The sequence below is a fragment of the Poeciliopsis prolifica genome, unplaced genomic scaffold (assembly GCF_027474105.1).
Source record: "Poeciliopsis prolifica strain line A6 unplaced genomic scaffold, Auburn_PproV2 SCAFFOLD002, whole genome shotgun sequence".
Taxonomy (NCBI): domain Eukaryota; kingdom Metazoa; phylum Chordata; class Actinopteri; order Cyprinodontiformes; family Poeciliidae; genus Poeciliopsis; species Poeciliopsis prolifica.
Window position 1 is genome coordinate 3,181,506 of NW_026562377.1, and position 15,739 is coordinate 3,197,244.

At 37.2% G+C, this 15,739-nt stretch overlaps 1 protein-coding gene across 1 annotated transcript in view; it reads left to right on the forward strand.

The window, feature by feature from the left end:
• LOC129371337 (glypican-5-like) overlaps window positions 1-15,739 on the forward strand; it is a 46,364-nt gene that overhangs the window by 7,056 nt on the left and 23,569 nt on the right. The window contains exons 3-7 of the mRNA XM_055047900.1: window positions 765-1,312; window positions 1,995-2,177; window positions 3,604-3,761; window positions 4,407-4,466; window positions 4,683-4,805. Coding sequence (XP_054903875.1) covers window positions 765-1,312; window positions 1,995-2,177; window positions 3,604-3,761; window positions 4,407-4,466; window positions 4,683-4,805 — 1,072 coding nt within the window. The remainder of the gene's footprint in view (window positions 1-764; window positions 1,313-1,994; window positions 2,178-3,603; window positions 3,762-4,406; window positions 4,467-4,682; window positions 4,806-15,739) is intronic.

Genomic DNA, 15,739 nt, shown 5'->3' on the forward strand with positions numbered 1-15,739 from the left:
GAGAGGATAACTTGGTGAGTTTAATCTCTTTTAGTGTTAGGATGTCTTCAGACTGAAATCATCTCTCAAATACGCGCATTGTCTGTCATCGTGGTCACACAGCCTTTGGAAAGATCTTTTTATTGACATAGGAAACATGGTGAATCATGAGACGGGGCCTCTCATTATCACCTGACTAAAGATAACAGGGCAGTGAAAACGAGCTCAAGGATGAATTAAGTTTGGGCTATTCTTGCTCACATGCAAGAGAATGAAGTCAGTCCAAGGTCACTTAGGACAGGATCGTGTTTTTGGAAAATTGCGGTTCAAAAATGTGTTCTTTTTTTTTTTTATCCAGCTGCTGTTCAGGGTGGCTGTGAATGGAAGTGTTTTACATCTATGCACAACTTCTCTTTAATCTTAATGATGCTCTTTACGTAATTAAATGAGGGTATGACTCAAAGAGTCCGGTCCATTTTCCAAAGGGTCTGTGTCCATGAGTCATGTTTGTATTTTTTTCTGTATTTATATTTGTTAGGAACCGTGTTACCAACGAGATTTGTATATTGCCAATTTCTTATGAAGAGTGAAATTAAGGATGTTGTGTAACAATATGCAGATAAACATGTATGTTTAAAACCCAGATTTGAATTGAGGAATTTGGAATGAAAGTGAAGTAATTTAGATTAACCTGAATCGAGTGAGTTTCAGATCAATTATTGATTGTTTTTTTATTTTTGTGGCCAAGGTTCATTGTGCCTGATCTTTTTTTTTCTGTCTCCCAGAAACCTTTGAGTCACTCGTGTCCTTCACATCGAACCTGACATGCAGTCTGTTTGACAGCGCCTACTCCGCTCTCGCGTCAGACTGCCGGCTTCCTGTGTTCCAGCTGTTTTCTGACATCAGCCGCCACCTTTCAGGAGACGCTAACTCCTCCCTGAACAACGCAGTGCGCCGGTTTTACAACGATCTCTTTGCGCTGGTGTACCGGCGTGTCCTCAACCCCGGGATTGGCCGTCCATCAGCAATATCCCATTTATCCTTCTCATCCAAACACGATGACTGCCTGCGGATGACGCAGCAGGATGTCAGCCCGTTCGGACCTTATCCTCGGCTGCTCGTCAGCAGCCTGTCTCGCGCTCTCGGACCCGGTCGGGCACTGAGCCGGCTGCTGAGGCTGGCAGGAGAAGTTGTGAATTCAACAGAGAAAGTGACCTTATCCAGGGAGTGTGGACGGGGATTAGTAAAGATGCAGTACTGTTCACACTGCAGAGGTCTGACCCTGATACGGCCCTGCACTGCACTGTGTCACAATGTCATGAAAGGTTGTCTGGTAAGTCTCTGAATGCTTTTGTGGATGCTTCTTAGTGATAGTTTCATTTCAGTAGAAATCGGTAATTTTTTTTTTGTTTTCAATATCTTAATTACTGTCAAACTGGTAGTGTGACGTCTCCTCTTTTATCTGCAGTTTTCACTTCATTTTTAAGCAGTTATGAGGCACAAAGGCAAAATCTCAAACTGCTGCTGCGCAAGTTACTCAACAGGTTGTTGCTAGGTAACCAAGGAGCGAGTTAGTGGAGGCTGAAGCATTTCCTCTGCCTACATTACCCAGAATGCTGTGCAGTTCCGGCTTGGAGTTCTGTGTATGTTCTATGAATTGATTGTTGAACATTCTATCAAACGTGTTATCTATTGATCATAATAGAAGCAGCATTCAGCTTCTATGCACCACAAACCTGGAACTAACTTGCAGAAAACTGCAAAACAGCTGAAACAGGGACTTCCTTTAAATCTAGACTAAAAACCCAGCTGTTTAGAGTCACTTTTGAAACCTAATCGTGAAACATTAATCAATAATCTGATGTGACAAATTTAGTGTTGTTGGCTGTATGTTCTATGACTTTGTATTTTTGTGTTTTTATGATGTAAAGCACTTTTAAATGCCTTGTTGTTAATAATTTTGTTTATAACTAATAGGTTTATTTTATTTAATTTTTTTGCTTCCCTGAATGCAGGTGGGTGTTTCTGAGCTTGGTGCCCCCTGGGGACGCTCGGTGGTATTGCTCCAAAGGTTAGCTGCTACTTTAGCAACCAGCAGCAACCACAACAGCATGGAGCTGGCTCTGCTGGCAGTACGAAACCACGTGAATGATGCAATACTACACGCACAACTGCACGGTCCACGAATCACAGCGACAGTAAGAATAAAATTGAGTTTGAGTTTCTTTCTGCAATAAAAGGTTGAAATAAAAATAAAAAAGTTGGGATTTTTTTTCCACCGAAAATTATTTGGACATGTCACCATTCTCCTGTAAATATGATATTTTACATTTGAGGTAACTCCAGCTTAAATTCACTGAATAATAGAGCCATTTGAATGTTGGACATTCAACAGCGATGGGTTTCTTTCAGCCTGGCAGTTGGATCTGCTTGTACCTAGAAGGGCTAAAAACAGCCTCATTCTTCAGGGATTCTGGGGTTCCCCTCAGTCTGCGTGTGTTCGCAGAAACGTGTGAGTGTGAATACAGATCTAGCGCCAGACAAAGACCGTCGTTGGCGGGACAACCGATACCCAGAATGCTGCTTGGTTCTGAGTGATGAGAAAGTTTCTGTGGCTAATCTGTGGACAAACAGACGGCACACAAACAGAGGCAGGAGAGTTGCATGCACACACACACACGCACGCGCACACACACACACACACACACACACACACACACACACACACACACACACACACACACACACACACACACACACACACACACACACACACACACACACACACACACGCGCACACACACTGTTGGAGGAAAAGATAGAGTCACCATCCAACTATAGAAGACTCAGTAGAGTAGATTCCTGAGAGGTAAACAAACATACACAGGCTAATTGCGCCATAGATTATCTGCTGTCATTTCAGGAGAAAGTGTTTGCACTATGTGCATTACAATGTGTATGACAGAAGTGCTTTGTTCATTTGTTTTTGTTCCACAAAATATTATACGAAAAGTAAGAATGATTGCTTTCATAATAGAAGAAATTAAATTAATCATAGGGCATTGCATGTAAAAGGATTTATCATGCAAAACATTCCTATTTGCCAAGTTATGCTAAGAAGTGGGGCTGCAGATGAAAGTAAATTAAGAGCCAAAAGAGCCAGCTCTTATTTGGGAGCTGAGCCACAAAAGCCGGCTCTCTGAAAAGAGACGAAATTCCCGTTACTAGTACGCATTCGGGACAATATAGCAACACTGTGGTAAATAAATTCAAAACTTTGTCACCTTTAATGCGACAATGATGTAATTTAACTGAACATCAAGCAACTCTGTCAGAAAGAAACATTTTAAAAATCATAATAGTATAATAGCTGCTTGCAAATTGAAATAATGAAAATACATTTGCTTCATGGAAACACAGCGACTTAGGAGAGTTTTTAAATTGGTTTATTTCGCAAAACTGCAAAGGAAACACTTTTTAGTGTCACACAAGTCACATGATCAGTTGTAACCCACTTTCTTTATGGGGTTTACATTTTTTTTAAAACCTGAAAAGATTTTTGGAAACGTATTGTTTTTGAAAACAGAGCAGCTCTCCTCATGCAAACCGTCTCCTCCTCTGCAGGTGGAGAAGGTTTGTGGGCCCCAGGAACCTGGTTTCATGCTTATGGATACGAAGTCGCCGTCCCAAATACACCCTGCAACCCGGGCAACAGTACTCGCCTCCAGGAAGTCGGCGGTAACTCTGCCTGCTTCACCTCATCGCCATTTGCATCCCCAGAAGTAAGCTACGTCCAGAAACCTCTGAAAAGTATTAAACACACATTTAAACCTCTTTAGACTACTTCCACAAATTTTAATGAATTCTCTTGAGATTGTATGTAATAATATGTGATATTTCTGCTAATAAAAATCCTTAAAGTGTGGCATACATTCACATATTGTGTGTTCCTGTCTGGTATTTATGATGCTGTTTGTTTACTTGTGTTCTCTAATAAATCTCTAATACCTTCATGGATAATTTCTAATTTTGCCAAAATTAAAATTAAAGTCACAGTTGGTGAAGAATATTGGTTACACTGTGTAGCTTAGTTAGGAGAATAGAAGCAAAACAGGGCAGAATGAAAATGTAAGTCATATTTTTCAGGTTTTAATTTCTGAAAAAGCAAAAACAAAAAAAACAAAAAATCACCCATCATCTTTGTGTTGCATTCTCTGGCCAGCATCATTATGTTTTTATGTGATGGATTATTTAGCATATGATTCCAATATAACACAATGAATTTCAGGGGAGTAACTTGGGAAAATGCTTAAGGGAAATTAATCGTCTTTCAAGACCCTGAAAATCTGACGCAGTTCTTTATTGATGGTTAAAATGAGGAAAAGTCTGAAATCTTTTGTTCTGAATTGTTCCTCTCTTCGCTGCAGGTCATTCCCCCTTAAAGGTGCTAAAGGAGACAAAAGTCGAAGCCTGAAAAAACTATCAAGGTAACATGTTTATGTTTAGATAAGTGTTCAAATGTTTTAACTTTTTAAAAGGGTTTTTAGCTAGCTATTTTAGCTGTTTTTGTTTTAAATCCTTTCTTTGCTTAAATATTTTCAATCAAGTCTGTTAGATAAACTGGATCAGATTTGTCAAACTGATCATCATCGCCTACATTTCAGTCGCTCAGCTTCGTACCAAAATCTTGTCATTTGTTTTAGGGAATTTGAGATCTCCATCCAGCGGTACCAGTGGTTTCTGTCTGAGCTGCCAGAAATGCTTTGTGAAAGTGAAATGGAGGTTGAGCAGCACACATGCTGGAGCGGTGAAGATGTTGTAGAAAGGTACGTCGGTTGAACTGTGTCTTTTGTTTTAAGCATCTCTCACTATGTTTATGACTGCGTTCTCCTACATCTCTCATATTTACCTTAAATAATTGTAAGGTAAGCACAGATTTGGCAAACTTTTCAGATTTTTGCTTGGCTAATCCAAGACATTGATTCTTTTTGCAAAGTAAGTTTCCACCTGGTGCATGCATATATTAGACTCCTGCATGTTCAAAATTTATTATTTACGTATTTACCATTTTACAGATTTTTCTGTTAGGTAATTCCAACATATTTGTGGAAAATTCACTTATTCTTAGAATCTAAATGATGACATTTCTGTAAAAAACATCCATAAAATGGCATTTTTGCGCAAAAAAGATGACTCCTCACAGGTTGTTGATTTCAAACCTGCTATGTAGCAAATAAAGAACAATAATAATTTTATGTTTTTCTGAAGTTATGACTTTCAGTTGCTGTTCATTTGTTTTAGATAAGTTTTTTTAATTTGATCATTTCTTTTTTTGTCAATTTGCTCTGCTTTTAATAGAGCAAAAGCAACATTTATTAAAATTTAGGCACATTTGGAAGAAGAAAATAGATGAAATTCTAGCAAACAATGTTTTTTTTATGCCTATAATTAAGCCCAAATTAAATCTTACATTTTAAAAAGACTTTGGATCTCGATACAAAATGAAAAGTTACATTTTAATTAAAAAATGGCATGTCAAAAATTATGCAGACCCTTCTTAATAGTCAGAGGTAGAGACAATCAAACCGTTGTTTAACTGCTGGCTAGCTTTTATCTATTAGCATGTTTCCTCTGGTATTTTGATGATTTACCTTTAGTGTTGAACTCCAAGTCTTTCATCCTTGCCTTCATCCTAATCCTTAGTTTTGTGGGATAGAAGGAAATTTACCAATATTTAATATTCAACAGTTTATTGAGTCTGAGTTCAACAAGCATTTGAGTTGAATGTTATAGAGGAATGTTATCGTCCATTTTGCATGTATGACAATATCGCATTCTGGCAAATGAGCAGGACAGTGTGTTCTGAGCTGTATTTGGTGTGTGTGTGTGTGTGTGGGTGTGTGAGTGTGTATGACCATTTGTCCTGTTACCAGTTTAAGCTGCCAATGTAATCACCATGAGAAAGACTCTGAAAATGAACTCTCTAACCTTAACAACCCTTTTACCCCTCACCATTCCCCACCTTGGCAACTTCTTGGAATAACACACACACACACAAACACGCCTACACACATGCGCACACACACACACGCACACACACACACACACACACACACACACACACACACACACACACACACACACACACACACACCCCCCCCCCCACACACACACACACACACACACACACACACATATTCCTGTTCTTTAAAGGGACAGGGTGATATAAAAGGACATTTTTTGAGCTTTACATCATGTTACAATGTTTTTCTCTCATCAATAATGTAATGAAGTTTTGCTTTGATTCTTTCATGCATGGTTGAGAAATCCTTTAATCTCCCATGGCAACCAGTCAGCTGTGCAAAACTCCTGAGTGGATGTAGCTCCCCATTCAGCTCCTTCAGACTAGCCAGCCACATTTAGCAAACAGCTGCTGAGCTCGTTATTGGAGCTACTTCCCAGTGAAACGCTGGTAAAAATGTTTCTAAAGCGTTAATGCAGGAGCCATGTTGTCCTGTCTACCAGGAGTTTTTAAAGAGACAGAGGCCCAATTTCAAACAAAGTCAAATTTCTCTTTTTGTATATTTGATATATCTTGTAACTTTATAACAACTGAAGGTAACATGGTTACTTAATTATGCTATAAAATGGCACAGTGTGCCTGTTTTTTATGTCAGTTTGCCTCATGGTGGAATTTAATAATAAAATCTTAAATAAATTCTGAGACTCTAAACATGCTGAAGTGCAAGATGACAGTTGTTATCATTGCCAACATTGAGCATGAGGTTCAAAACCTGTTTGCATGAGTTCTTGCCCAAGTATTGGTACCAGTACTTCACTACCAAATGGGTCTGGAAAACGAATGGACGGAGCTAAACAAACTAACTACCTCCAGTTCTTTCTGTAAACTATGAAATATGTTTCTTAAGGCTTTATTAAGCATTGAAGATTACATTAAACTACAAAATTTTAGAAGGAAAAGAATCGATCTTTCCTTCACAATCCACCAACAGAAGCTAAACGTCCGTCGCTCTGTGTGATTTTTGGATGTTTAGGAGATTTAGCGTCAGAAATCGCCTGTCATCGTGTTCGTTCTTGTTCCACTCGAAGGACTAGAAGAGATGTTGCTTTTGGCTGGAGTTGGACTGCAGCCAGTCTGAGCCTCTTTGACCTCTTTACATCTTCTTCCCCTTCGTCCATCCATCCACCCACTGATTCATTCATCCCTCCATCCATTCATCTCTCCGTCCGTCTATTCAGACCTCCATTCATCTCCACCGCCCTCTGACCCACTTCACTTACTAACGTCTGCGTTGGTGAGAGTATCTGTATGTGAGAAAAAACACTGGATGGCAGTAAATGATGAGAAAGTCTGAGGCTGGATGATGGAGGAGAAGACAAAAGACGACAAACTTACTGAGGCCTCTTTCTAGCGAATGAGACTGTTGGATGTTCATTCACAATTATCAGTATTTTCTCAGCTATTTTGCACACCATATAATTGGGGAAGCTAAAAACCTTGGCTTTAACTTTAACTGCCCCATCACCAACACCGAGGCAACTCTGAGTCACTTTAGGAGGAAACTGTTTGGATTTCAATGAGATTTTTATTTATTTGTTTAGTTTTCAAAACTTCATTCCTGTCTTTCTGGGGAGAAATAGACTTTTTTATGTTTTATTTTTTTTGGACAACTGCTTATTCTTGTGCAGTTTGGACAGAACATTTTTCACTCTTTGTTGTTTTGTCATGACGCATAAACGTAGCTAATTATCATCGGAGAAGCTGCAGTAATAACACTTTTCTTTCATTGCCCTTTGGGATTAAACAATTTTTTTAGTTTTCAGTGGATTTGCTGCGAGTTTGCCAGTTTGGTTGCTGATGTTGCTTTTTTACGGCTGCAGCCTGTCGTTGCTGTTTGGTCTGATTTTATTCCAGCTGTGAGAGTAACGAGGATAAAAGCTGCTACCAATAGAAGCCCTGTTAGGGATTTTTATTTATTGATGGTCTTAATCAGCTTTTTGTGTTCTGAAAAGATGTAAAACATTTTAATGCAAATGGAAAGTTTCTAATCTTTGGTGAATTTAGCGGATTTTTATGGCGCTGCTGCAATAAACACTTTATCCTTGCAGTGGAAAATAAAAATACATAGAGTGAAATGAATCAGTGAAGACTCTGTTTATTATTTGAAATATTTATTCTATAAATTTGTATTGAATTAAACTTTTTCTAAGTACTGCATATTGATCTTCGAGGGAAAACAGAATAATTTTCAGATGAACCCAAAAGATGTGCTAAACCATACAGGATGTTTTCCCATCAGATTACAGAGCATATTTATTCAGGATTAGAAGCACATTGTTGGTTAAAAAATGACACACATCAGTAGAGCAAGCTAGGAAAAATGTGTAATAGAGTTTCCATTGCATAGTAATTTTTAACATGAAAATAAACTCAGTATTTAGGTCATAAAGTTCCAAAATGTGGAGATTTTATAGGACATGTAAACGTCTGATGGATTATTTTCCAGGAATTACATACCCTAATTAAAATGTTATCTAAGTGTCACCAAATAGGGAAACAGAAATAGAGTATTTTTATTTCTTTTTTTTGTTTTTTAATCGAAAATTATTTATCTCCAAAAAGATAGACAGGATATCATTTTGCAAAAGTTAAATGATTCTCAGTTTTTCTTTCAAATGTGACAAAATTAAATATTGAAAATTATTTATATGCTTCTCAATAATTATTGGCACAAACTGTTCTCTTGATAGCTAAAATTATAGGGGCATAACCTAAATTTAAACATTTGAAGTGAGACGCCTCTCATTTTGTGGAGACGCTTTCTATTGTGATAGCTGTTTGCTTCCAGAAGGGGGCAGTATTGCACCAGCATCCACCACCGAGTTTGTCGTTTTCACCTAAAGATCTACCACACCCCAACTCTACTCTTCATGATATACTTCAGGAATGTCTGCTTAAAGAGGAACTTGTGTAAATGATCATAAAATTCACTTCTGGGTTTGGAGATGAACTTAGAGAATATAAAATATGAAGCTAAGTCTCCAGGAACCGTCCAAACCAAAGCATTTAGTACCAACATCCAGGGCGAGCAGAAGCACAGGTGCATGCATCAAATGTTTGTAATGTTGTGCTTGTACATAAATAAAAAGGTCCATGGATGCATGTGAGTGAAGTTAAATAGCAGACATGCTGAAATGACTAAATCTCACGTTATTTTCGCTTCTCTTTAAAATGCTCGGTGTGGATGAGACACACGGAGGAATCAGGGATGGATGTCTGTGTTCGTTGCCCCTGGCAGCCTTGAAGAATCCGACGGCTGCAGGAACGCGGCGTTGTCAGACGGGTGATTTATGTCTGCCGCTGTCCGGATCTTATTAAATGTCACTCACAGTCACATCTCGCTGAGGCACAGCCACTGCAGTGTTATCGTTTGGTGTCAAACACCCAGTAGCCGTTCCATCTGTAATCTGCCCAAAAAGCCAGTTTTAAGGCCTGACAAGTTCCTGTTCACTCCAGGAAGCAGCACATACTGGACAGAAGAAAAGGATTTTGATAAGAAGAGACGATTTATTTTCATATGAAGTTTAAAAAAAAGAAAAAAACATCTCCTCTTGCAGGATTTGCTTTCTTTAAAGCCTCTTATTTAGCTTTAGCCTATCAGATATAATAGTGATAATCAGGAGTTGTTGATTTAAAAAAATAATCTACTTTCACAAGAGTTTTTTTACTTGTTTACTCGTGTTTCACTGCGTCTGGCACTTTGTTGTTTTTAGTCCCTGACCCTCTTTTAGTTTCCTTGTTAACCACAAGCTTAAAAAAATGGAAGAAAATCAAGTTTTTCTGTAAAAACGTAAGAAAAAATACAACTGTTGGGTAGCAGTAAATTAAGACACGCCTATTTTTAAACTCATAAGTTATCTGAAATCATTCAGGGCTGTCAAACACAAAATCTTACTAAGTATTTTGTTCCAGTTTCTAGTTCAAATATTTCACTATATAAGCTACTTCTCAGAGCAATGCTGCTAAAATGTTAGCATTGGATGATTTTGCTTGAATTTGCACAATACTTCTCAAGAATCTGCAGAGAGTGATTGATATAATTTGGCATTAAACAGATAAAAAAACTGCATTTATTTGATTGATAACATAATATTTGTGCACAATTAATATTTAGAATCTAAAGGGCCACATAAAAAGCTGCGGCGGGCCAGATTTGGCCCACTCGCCTTGAATTTGACACATACCGCAGGTGACGCTTCAGAAATAGCAAAAGTTTTTGAAGAGACAGAAGCCCAATTTCCAGACGTTAAATCACAAAATCAAATGTGTTTTAAGTCTTATTTGATATATCTTCCATTTTTATAACAACTGAAGTCAACATACATAAAACCGCTCCTTTAATAAACTGTAGGCCAAAGTTTAAAAGGCTCATAGGTTAAATTATTTGTTGTATTTGAAGTAACTAAAATGCGATGACACACACAGAAAAACTCCTTTATTTGCTCTCATTGCCTAATTAGCTTTCAGCTAATATGTGTTGATGTGACTCATATCTGCTGAAAAGTCTGAGAAATCAGTGATGTGGATCTGTGAGCCTCTCGCCCTATTAGCCTTTCACTGGCAACGCTACGCTCAAGGCCCTCTGCTTCATTAATTATTGATTTTGCAATAAAATATTGCATAGTCATAGCAAAATAAATGGATTGCTGTGTTGCAATTTCCATCATACCTTTTCTGACAAAACTTGGATTTGATAATCAATACAGCTTTAGCATATTAATTAGCGTTCGTATTTATAAACTGGCTGTAGATTTGCTTAGCTTAAACTATTAATGTGATACAGTTTATTTTTCTTGCGCAGATGTGAATCCGATGTCAGTATTTTAGTGCTTTGCATTTGAGCTGCAGCTGTTTCCTAAAGATCTACAGCGTTACAGAAAAACGACATCGTTAATCGCATTAGAATGATATATTACACTCATTTCCATTCGCTGCGTTTCCCTCGGTACCAAAAAGGTCACCGAATTAGAAACCTCCTCCTTGTTCCTCTCTGGGAAATTAACATTTAAATGTAAAACGGAAACCTTGTTATGTGATGTAAAAAAAAACAACAACAAAAAAACGGTTACTTTTCTGCACCGCTGCACTTTTTGCACCGACTTGTAAGAATAAGTGATGCTGAAGTTGTTTTCCTCTCGCTACCTGATTGCAAGGATCTAATTTGTTCTGCTGCCTCCACCTTCGGGCCTTTGGGCTCCATTAACTGCTGAGCTCTGAGAGTCATTAGAGAAGAAAATTAAAATACTCACCAATGCGTTTTTCACAATTAAGCCGGTTGGTTGCCTTGTTATGGGACATAATAACCCTTTGATGTTTGTCTGCTGACAAATGTCTTGACGAAAACCTGCGGTCTTGGGTCTTCTGCTCTGCATCACAAAGCTGCTTCATTATGTCGGCGTTGATGAAACCAAATTCAAAGCAGCTTCAGAGAAAGATAAAGAAAACTTTGTGCCTTTCTGTAGTTTCAGTCATACACTTTAAAACTCAGAAATCAAAGTTTATGAAGTTGATTTAACAACAAGAGAGAAGTTGTCTAAACTGTTGGGTAGCAGTAAATTAAGACACGCCTTAATTTAAGTTCATTAACCTTGATTTGTGAGTTTTAAATCATCTGAAAATTCAAACCATTTTTCAGTTAAAATAACTTATTTTACTGTAGAATAATTAAAATTCTTGTTTCAAATTCCATGAAGAAAATTTCGGGTCTTATAATGAATTTTATTTAACACATTTAGTGTGAACAAAACGTTAAAATAAATATTTTCTTTAAGAACACACCAGAGTCAGATCAGCGTAACGCGCTTCCACAAAAACACGTCGCTAAGCATTCTGGGAAATAGTTCCCACTCCTGTCTTTATCTTCTTTCAGTTTTTTTTATGTAAAAACCTAAAAACTCCAGATCATTAAACAACTGGACACAAACTCCAACATTCAGGTTGAAAATCTAAAACCTGCTAATTTTATTTGCCTTACAGAGCAGAAGAGAGTAGATGTGGCTGAAATGTTTTACAGTGTGTGTCTCTGAAACTCACCTCAGCTGTGTTTTAGTTACGGTTAATGAACACAGACGCATCCCGAACTTTGATAAGGATTAAAGAAAACGTAAATAAATACTTGTGAGGCGCTGACAGATGCAGTGAGGCTGAAACTGATCCTGAAATTTCTGCTGCAGTTCTGAGGAATCTGGGAATTTTCCCTGAGGGGAAAAAATACGGTTTTTAATAGCTCTTCTATTCACTCTTTTATTTTTTTATCTTCTCTTTTTTTACCTGCCTTCCTGCTTTTTTCTTCCCCTTCCGCTCTCATCGGGTCATCCCTCCCATTCACATGTTAATACGTTCACATGTAGCCATGTATCCTGTTATCACTCATCATTTCCTGTTTTCCTTGCACTGAAATGCAGAACATAAATGCAGAGATTATCAAGGATGCGCCTCCTGATCTTTTGCTTTCCATGGTGACGTTGAAAATGGATCATTTTTGTTTACTTTGCAATTTACTTATTAGGGTTATTATGTCTGATTATGTCAGGTTTCATGTAATCTATCTGAGATAATCTGAGATTATGGGAATGAGCTTCAACAAACGCCTTTAATCTGCACAGAAAAAGCTTCATTTTTAAAAGAATACCAGAAAATAATATGTTCTATATGTCCATCAATACTGGCTTAATTATTAAAAACCAAATCTTGTGTGGAAAACAAACTAAATCTTTCATACAAACAGCAGGTTGTTTGTTTTTTTGCTTCTTTGTTTGTTCATTGTTCATCATTGTTGAAGGATGAGCTGCAAAAATAAACATTGAATGAAGTAATTTCTAAAAAGAAACAGCTTTTAGAATCTTTCAGCCTTTATCCTCTTTTACTCTGCTTGGGAATGAATTAGTTTTAAACCTGAATAAAAATGCTAGACATGTTTTAAGACTCTTGTCGTCTCATTTAGTTTGATTTAATGTAAAAACATTTAACAAGATCTTAGATCAACGATTTAATATAAGCCGGTTTTGTCAATTTTTTTGACATATTTAGATAGAAATCAGGATCGGTACCATTAATATTTACCTAAATCTAATAAGAAAAAGCCAAATTCCTTCTGGAGAAAAGTGTTTTAGTCCAAAGATATAAATAATATTTTGTCTAAATGATAAGAAAATGTTTGAAGGAGTTAAAATGAGAGTTTCAAAAATGAAAAAACTGTAGGTCATCCTCCTTATTCTTTGTGAATTGCATGAAGAATAGAAGAATCATTCAGTTGCTCAATTTAATTTAAATGCTGGGACGGATTTGAATAAACTCTACAAATTCTGCCAAAAAACTGGTTGAAAACTCCAAACAAGTTCATTTGTTGCTATAAAAAGCTAGAAAACATTTATTCAGACATTACTGGGCTTCGTAGTTAGAATATAATAATAATTTTCACCCATTAAAATCATACCTTTTGGCATTTTATCTCATTTTCTCCAGATTTAGCACATTTACAGTGCATGAAAGAACAATGAGTTCTGTTTATTCATATTTAGGCTTAATTTGCATTGGCATCAATCAATGGTTTCTCCTATTGACAACATGATCAAGTCTGACAGTTTTTGTCCTTGGCAGATTTTCCTTTCACTGGGGAAACAATAATTATCATAAAGTGATGAAATGATGACTTCCAGCTACTGTACAGGCAATATTTTGCGTTTTTGACCCACTGATGCCTGATGTTATTTCTCCAACTTGTCTAATTTCCCCCTGAGATTTAGGCTTGTTATGCGAGACGTTGGCTCAGAGCTATTTTGGAACAAACTTGCTCAAATGGATAACAATATTAATCTCTGCGACCCTAAATGTCGGAGGCAGCTGTCAGGCGAAGCTGGACTCAGAACATTAACACTTTGTCTGATTTGGAAACAAGACCTTCGCTGAGAAACACGATCTTTGTGTACCGAGAATCTGAGAGTTAATTAAAGGCTTTCGGCGCTGGGTGAAGTTTCTGTCTGATCCCAGACCAGCAGGACCCGATCCTTAACATTGCAGCATCTTTTGGCATCGCCTCAGATGCAGCCACTAAGTTTCTGCTCACTAGTTCCCACAATCCCTCTCCCCTTGTTGCCATAGCCAGATGGTGTTTGTGTAGTGCAGGGCGTGGACTGTGTGGTTACTGAGTTGGTGGCTGATTGTATTAGCGAGCAAAGCCGGCTTGGAACATGAAATAATGTGACTCATAAACTTGCTTCTCACTCACTCCATCTTTCTTTCTTTTGATCCACCCACCCTGACACCCAAAGAGGCGAAATGATGGGATGCAGAATGAGACATCGGCTTGCAAGATGATCAAAAATTACAAGAAATGAAGAAATTTACACTCAGGCGGCTCCACCCAGCTATTCTCCACACATTAAATCCAACACAGATATCCACTAGAATATGTATTTATGTAAAATCGTCACATTGAATGGATAATGTTAAGTTAAATAATTTTGTTTTTTACCCATAAAAGATGTAAATATTAATTGTAACTTTAATTTTACTTTGCTAATGAAACAATCTTCACCAATTATCCTTTTATCCAGGTAACATATTCTTTCTGAATTTATTTTAGATGAATACATAAATGTAATTTTAGTGAATTTATTCAGTGATGCAAAAACATAATTTGTTATAATAACATTTTATTTATAATCCACTTTACATGTCAATCTCAAAGTGCTACAGAATAAAATAAAAAAAAAATTAACCAATGTAAAAACCATAGGAACTGATTTAAAAATAATAATCATAAAATCTTTTATTTATCAACTAAAAAGCATTGCCAAAAATAATTGGGCTGGAATCTATTTGTAATAGGTTTTACTTTGAAATAAAATGTAATTACAGTATTTATGAACTTTCAATTATTAATCAATTTCTTTGTAAACGCAAACCAGACGCGCCTGACGCTCAAAACGTGTTTGGCGTGAACGTATATTTGCAAATAGTCAAAATGGACAAAAATACCTGGTGAGATTTTGTGCTTTTGCAGTGAATTTTACCATCTGGGAGGTAAAAATAAAACCTCTGAAGAACTGGTGTTCTGTAATATAAGTTGATTGAGTTTAAGTCCTGAACTGAACTGTGTGGCATGGTTTGGATTGTGCATTTGGATAAACATCAGCAACACCCAGTAAAGCTGTCACAGTTCTGCACATGACAGATGAACTATATTCTCACAAAACATAATATTTTTATGGTTTCTCCTCCTGTATAATTTAATCTGTGACTCATTTTACAGCTAACAGAGTTTAGCAACGCTCAGGTTTCGAAAACACATCCATCCTCACAATTCGACTTCTGAGAAAAAGATTAGTCTGCCCTGAATGTGAGTGTGACTCATCGGTTCAGTAGCAGCGGTTTTAATGTTTCTACATGAACTTTCTAGAGAAAAACGTCTGTTTTCTCCCAGCTGCGTTCCTTTTCACAAGTCTCCGTCATGTGAATTGTTCCATTTTAGGAAAACAACGTTGCCTTCAAATTAAAGCTTATGCTAGTTTCAGATCAAAGGCCAGGAGGAGAAAATCAGCGGTTACAGTAACGGTTGGTGCAAGTTTCCAGAAACGGTGTTTGATGTGATGGAACAAGTTGTATATTTTGTGCATAAAGTGAATCGTCATGTGCTTCATGAGTGCGTTAGAACCGGGGCAGTGAAGCAACACATGC